This window comes from Pomacea canaliculata, linkage group LG7 (assembly GCF_003073045.1).
Source record: "Pomacea canaliculata isolate SZHN2017 linkage group LG7, ASM307304v1, whole genome shotgun sequence".
Taxonomy (NCBI): domain Eukaryota; kingdom Metazoa; phylum Mollusca; class Gastropoda; order Architaenioglossa; family Ampullariidae; genus Pomacea; species Pomacea canaliculata.
The window spans coordinates 3,120,363-3,126,935 of NC_037596.1; the positions used below are offsets into that span (position 1 = coordinate 3,120,363).

General features: G+C 36.8%; 1 protein-coding gene across 6 annotated transcripts in view; it reads right to left on the reverse strand.

The window, feature by feature from the left end:
• LOC112567870 (spore wall protein 2-like) overlaps positions 1–5,280 on the reverse strand; it is a 98,416-nt gene extending 93,136 nt beyond the window's left edge. For 4 of the 6 annotated variants that reach the window (XM_025244735.1, XM_025244734.1, XM_025244733.1 and 1 more), the window contains exon 1: positions 1,107–1,382. In XM_025244735.1, coding sequence (XP_025100520.1) covers positions 1,107–1,260 — 154 coding nt within the window. In that variant the 5' untranslated portion in view covers positions 1,261–1,382. Of the gene's footprint in view, positions 1–1,106; positions 1,383–5,131 lie in introns of those variants that run through there. The other 2 variants (XM_025244732.1, XM_025244737.1) reach the window with 2 other exon arrangements.
• Positions 5,281–6,573: the final 1,293 nt, after the last annotated feature.

Here is a 6,573-nt window from a genome sequence, read left to right on the forward strand (position 1 = left end):
ATTGTCCTGGTGAGTACAATTACTATAGTGATGACATGCAATCAATAATAAGAGATGCATTCCACAACTACATATAATTTGAAAAAACAAGTTTTCTCCAAGTACTCTATAGCTTCCTTCAACCAGTGCGAGTTTGTTCAAGTACATGCATGCATGTGTTAATGACTGTGGGCCCCTAATGTGACAATACTTTTCTTGTAAGTTATAATGATCACATTACAGCACAATCTAAATAGCGTTCACATTCAATTTGTGATTTAACATAATTTGATTTTGTTCAGCGTTGTGCTGGTTGCTAATTTATGGTAGTAATTCTGAGTTTCTTCTCAATACTCTATAGAATTTTTTTATCAGTTTTTAGCTCAAATTTAATATAGCCTTTGGCCTACTCTGCAGAAGAAATGCTAAACGAATCTATGGAAGTGAATAAGATGATGTTCATATTTCACAAGTCAAATAATCATTCCTGTCAAATGGTGGTTTTATCATGCTAGATTGCTTTGGAAGATAATATAAAGTTTGTCTTCTCTTGTGAAAAATGAAAGTTTAAGAAGAAAACTATAATTAGCTGTGTGCTACCTCCTGAAGGATTTATTTTGGATGAAAATGTGACAAGACCATTTATTTTGTTGTTCTGAAGCATTTTGGAAACAGTTCTTGAATACTTCATACTGTTGATTAATTAAAAAAAACAGTTGTATGTTTGTGATTTGTGTGGTACCGAGAACACATTGCAGAAAAGTGAGTTACAGAAATGAGGTGCATGAACAGAGGTATATTAAAGTACAATCCCACTTAACTGAGGAGTGGGACTGAACAGATCTCTATAGACCCCTATATCAAATGTGTTCCCTCTTTTCATCTTTCTTTTTATTAATTTCAGTTTATTTTACTGATTTGGTCTTACTTATTTTAAACTTTTTTACACACCATAACCCGCCTTATTTTAAACTCGGATATACCACACGTATAAATCGTTTTCGACACTGAACATAAAATGTCAAAAGCAAATGTCACAGCACAAATAAATATCGAAATTTTATGTTTAATATTGGATATTATAATAAATTGCTACTACACAAAGAAGAAAAGTAAAAAACACTTACCCGCACGAATCTTCAGCATATTTTCGAAATACTCCGCTCCGAACTCGTAAATGTTTGACGGTTGGGATCGTAGTATTTCTCTTGCCAAGCCCTCGAGAATGTTTTGAAACCCTTTGGGCACCCTTAATTTGGTGTTTGAGAATGGAACTGCCATTTTCTTCTTTATCTCTCACTGTAACGTTTGAAAATGTGACCACAGTAAGTTGAAAAGCGCAACTACCTACCACAGATACACAACTGTCTCCAAGCAACACAAGGTGAAGGCTGTTAGCTACTTCCGCTTTGACAGCCCCGCACTGAATGAGAGGGAATGAGGGAAGGAGTGAATGTCAACAGTGGCGTGTTGCATAGCACGTAGCGAATCGAGCGAAGCTAGCCTAGCGAATCTAGCGGTTAGCGAAAGCTAGCGGTCCCTGTGCAACGCAGTGTAGCCGGAAGCCAGAGTTTCAAGATGGCCGACTTACGGCGAGGTTTGAGTGAAGTCTTTGTTTTGCAAGCTACACCCCGCCATGCTGTGGCCAAGCCGTCGCAAATAAATATCGAGCTTGCGGCCCCACCTGTCCACTGAAAGTAAATCAGGACAATAATGAAAATTCCAATGCCCACATGATCGGTTTCGTCGAAGTCATCGTTCCAGGATACTCGACATACCAGTTCAAATCTCACTTCGAATGTTGCCGGACGCCTTTGATGTAAGTTAACGTAATAAAATAAAGTAAAATGTAATAAACTTAATGAAATATAAATAAAAATGCCAAAATCAATTTTAAGGAATGTGAACGTCCAAGATATATATATATGCATAAATGTATCCACTACACATATCTATAATAATGCTCTCACACACAATAAACACAAACTTTCATAGAGATCTTTTGTGAAATTTTTCAGGCTCTCCAGCTTGGATTGAGCCTCATCTGCCACAGCAACGTGGTTCAACAATAGAACAAAGCTGCTTGCCACCTTGTGGTTACTGGCACCAAAATCACCCTCCAGAATATATTCACCTATATTTGCCATACCACATCTATAGCAAAGCATCCATCATCAGTGTCTGCTTTTCTCTTCCACCAACATTTATTATTTCATTATATAATTTGAATATTTTGCATAAATATCTCTTGCATTTGTATCAACACCCATAATTTCTTTCCCCATGCAAATTGAGGTCTACATGTCTTTGTGTCACCATCATTAATAAGTTGTCCACCATGTGCATATATTATCTATGTGCATTTATATTTATGATTGGTGTGATTTTGCAGTTGTGCTTATATGTTGTCTACATACTGAAGTTGACACAGCAGCAGCAAAGTATTGTCATACACCATATGGCTGTGTATTTTTTCATCACTGTGTACAAGTTCTCTCCAGCAACCTTTATTATTTCCATTGCATAATTTGAATTTTTTATACATATCTCTTGCATTTGCATCACCACTATGATTTGTTTTTATTCGTGTAAATTGAGGAGTGTGCGTGTGTTTAATTCCTGTCACCATCCTTAATAATTTGCTTTGTCACCAGATGCATGTCATGTTCTGTGCTTTTCAAATGAGTGTCACTTTTCGTGTTTAGCTTTGATGCAACACTTTTCCAGTTATAATTTCTCATTTGATTATCATGTAATGTGTTTATCATATAATAAATTTTCATTTGATTTTACTAATTCATGGTAGAAACAAGTGTGCTTCATTGTGTACATGATTATCAGGTAAATCAGGATTTTTTGGTTTTTAACGGTCACAGTGAAAAAAAAAAAACCATTTGTAAGGGCGTGTAAGTTTTTTTATTTAGTACTAAAATCAAGACAGTGACAATATCCTTTATTCAGTAGGGTCGTACTAATAACCGATACTGGGAGAGGTGAGGAGTCTCCTGAGACATTCCTTGCTGTTCTTGCTTCTTTGTAGGGGTGGCACATTGCTGGGTATTGGAGATCTCGGAGAGAGTGTTTACTGAAAAATAAATATTAATGAATTATGACCAATATATGGGCATGGAAAACCCAAATATGTCTAGCCTGTATGCCCATGATAACTGCTCTTGCTGGAACAGTGCATGAATACAAAAAAGTTCCTAACTGAGCTTTTTACATATCTAGACTCATCTCTTTGTGGCAGAACAGACTTTTGTCACTACCCTCCCCAAATACCTGTAGGAAAAGAAGCATTAAACAATTAATACTTGAACTGTCAAATGTTTTACTAAATATGGCTATACTAAAATTATGCTTTACTTGCTTATTTATATTATAAATGGTTCACTCACCTTTTACACTCCCCAGTGATGATGATGTCAGTGGTGGGATGAACAAAGGGTCTCCTTCCAAGATTTTAGCCATTCTGGAATAGAAATTCCATCGTGATCTTCCCTGGCCCGTTTCTTGTTAAAATCTAATATAGCTTTGTACCTGTTGGGATACAAGTACCAAACATGCTTACATATCATTATGTATCCAGACTAATTTCACACAGCTACCAAAAAATCTCTACTAAAGCTTGGTTGATACTGGTGGGGTCTTGTTTACAGGTTAAATGAATGAATTGTGGTAACAAATAAATAAGAACTTGCACAACCTTAAAAACCTGCGATGTTTTGTTTCTCAGATCTATGGAAAAATGTTGCACTCTAAGACAGAAAGCCAATGATTTTGTAGGAACTCACCATATTTTCATATTGCTCCATTTTTTTCTCAAGTGCTGCTGGAGCAAAGTGGCATCCTGAGGCTGCCATTTCCGAAGCAATCCTCTTCCATACCTCTATTTTCAAGTTGGAATTGCAAATTGTTCCTTATGTCGGCATAAGTGTCCATGAGGAAAAGTATGCCCCCTTGGTCCATTGATTTCCCACATTCATTTCTGTTAAAATATGAAATCAATTAATCAGGAATAAAAACAGGAAAATAAAAACCAGAATAACATAGTGATATGTTTAGTAAATGCAACAGTATCAGATTCAAACTTAAAGCTTTGATTCTAAACATCAAAGAATAGGGTAGTTGTACTATTTATTCTGTTGGAAGGATAGTTCAATAATGTGCACAATATTTTCATAGCTGGGTTATTTGTGAAAATAATTAAAGCCTTCCATTATAACAGCTCTTTATGGCATTTATAACACTGAAAAAATACCTTTATCACCACCTTCAGCCTTTTCATAACTTGAGATAATAAATTTGGAACTAGAAAGCAGAAAATTAAAACACACACACAAGAAGCCGGTACACGCGGAGACTGCAGATTGGAGGATACTGTCGGGGCTACAAGTTGTTATAAAATTACTCTCGCTAAACATGTGAATATTTTGTCAACCTTGATAATAGGGTATTTTAAATAGCAATCGCTAAAAGACACCACTTTGTACACGGCCTTAATCGTAAAGCTCGTACTCGGCAAACGCCAATCCGACTACACATTGTCTAAAATTGCTCCGCTACACAAATAAATATATGTTTCCACATAAATAATAGAGTATTTTATTACTTATCATTAAAAGATACTTACCACTTGTATCCGGTCCAATACTCCTTTTTAACGGGAGCATCAAAGAAACTCTCATCTGCAAACTTGAAACCGACAACAATGTCGGCCATTTTGAATAGCAAGCGTAGGACCTCCAGCGGCCGCTAGCTTTGCTACGCTAGGGGTCTAGGTTCGCTAGCTTGTAGGGGCGCGCTCTTTACACTTCCGGCTAGATTGGCTAGCTTCGCTCGATTCGCTACGCCTATGCAACACGTCTCAGGCGTGCATTGTGCACCTATCGAATATCATTTCGATGAATCAATTCAGAATTACCGATGGAATGCATTATCCTAAGTTTCCCTCTCCATACACTGCTAAGTAATATAGAGAATAATGAAAAATAAATAAATCGAACTACTTTGCAAACAAAGTTACAAAAGTTTGTATCGGTTGATCTGTCGATCGGGTTGACCTGAAATTCCCAGTACATGAAACTGGAGAGGTTTGGTCTGAGGCAGTCTTGGTCAAAGAGCTAACTATAAAACTTTTATGCAACTTTACCATACTCTGACGTCCAAGGATTCTCGAGGGACACCTACTTCCGCGGGCACGGCAAAGCAGCATGCAGATGGTGCGTCACGCTTCCTCTCCACTCGCGAGCACTGCACGTGCAGTTTGTCAGCGTGCACTTGCACGATGGAGTAATTTTTTTTTTTGGCTGTACTAGTGCTTTGCGATTTGCGCGCGAAATGGAGCACATATACGACGATCGACATACTGATTTCTTGTTATTTCCAGCAGTTTGTATTGCACTAAGTGTGAGGAAAGTTGTTAATCGTGTCATTAGCAACACTGTGATCTTTCTCAAATTAGCTATGACAACGCGCCCTATGACTGGAGTATAATATCATATTTACGGTATTACTACCAACAATCATCATTTTTATAGTGGGTTTGATTTTCGTTTATCATCCATGCAATATATAACAGTATTGGCAAGAATCTGTTCATCGCTGCCTAAATTCTTGTATTCTCTTCTCATCAAATGTGCAGAGACGTACCACGGCGGATCTCACTTAAAGCGTTAACCATTCCTGCCGTATATAAATTAAAAGAATGCACACTTTTGACCAACAGTAATATAAATTCATAATTACGGAGTTCATACCGATTTTAAAGTCTGAAAAAGTTATAGGGGAAGATGAAACTTTACCAAACCTGCTATAGTCATAGTAGAATTTTGCCAATGTCTGGAAAAGTGCTTAGATTTAGAAGTTTGGAAGGCCAGAACAATGTCATATAAAGCATATAAGCAGTTTCCATGAATATTCTTCGTCAGCAGATGCTTAATTCTTTTTTTTTTAAACTCTGAAAATGTTAGCGTAATCTAGAAAGGTTACTCACTACTATCAGCGTGTTGCACTGTTGGCGCAAAAGTATGTTGCATTTATAAAAACACGCGTGAACTTGTCTTCACATGCTAAAACCTGAATGAAAGGGTCAATAAACTGATCGGAGATAACGATATTCATTAAAATGGATACCAAAGCACGAATTACAAATAAATTCCACACTATACACAAATGAACTATAGAAATTTCATCAATACTGCACTAGAAAAAGACAGAATTCAAATACAGCAAAACCTTTAATTTGTGGACACTAACCAGCAAACACACATTCCTTCTCGGGACACGACCCCCATGATTTGCGTCTACGGTATCAGACCTGCAAGCCCTGTTTAACGCGATCAAAAACATTAGATTTTGGGAACAAAATTCGTTCATTTGTCTGTCACTCCCAAACATTTTTCTGTTAGTGGATCAAAAATACAAGGAGGTTGAAAAAAGTTTTTTTTCACACCTATACAGAGCCTTAATTAATAATTCGTTAATCCATATATCGTTCTCTCCAACATGATTTAAGAAGATTCCAAAGGAAGGACTTAAACCATGTCCCAGCTCACAATGTTCAGTACTTTGTAAAAGCGTGTAAAATATGCA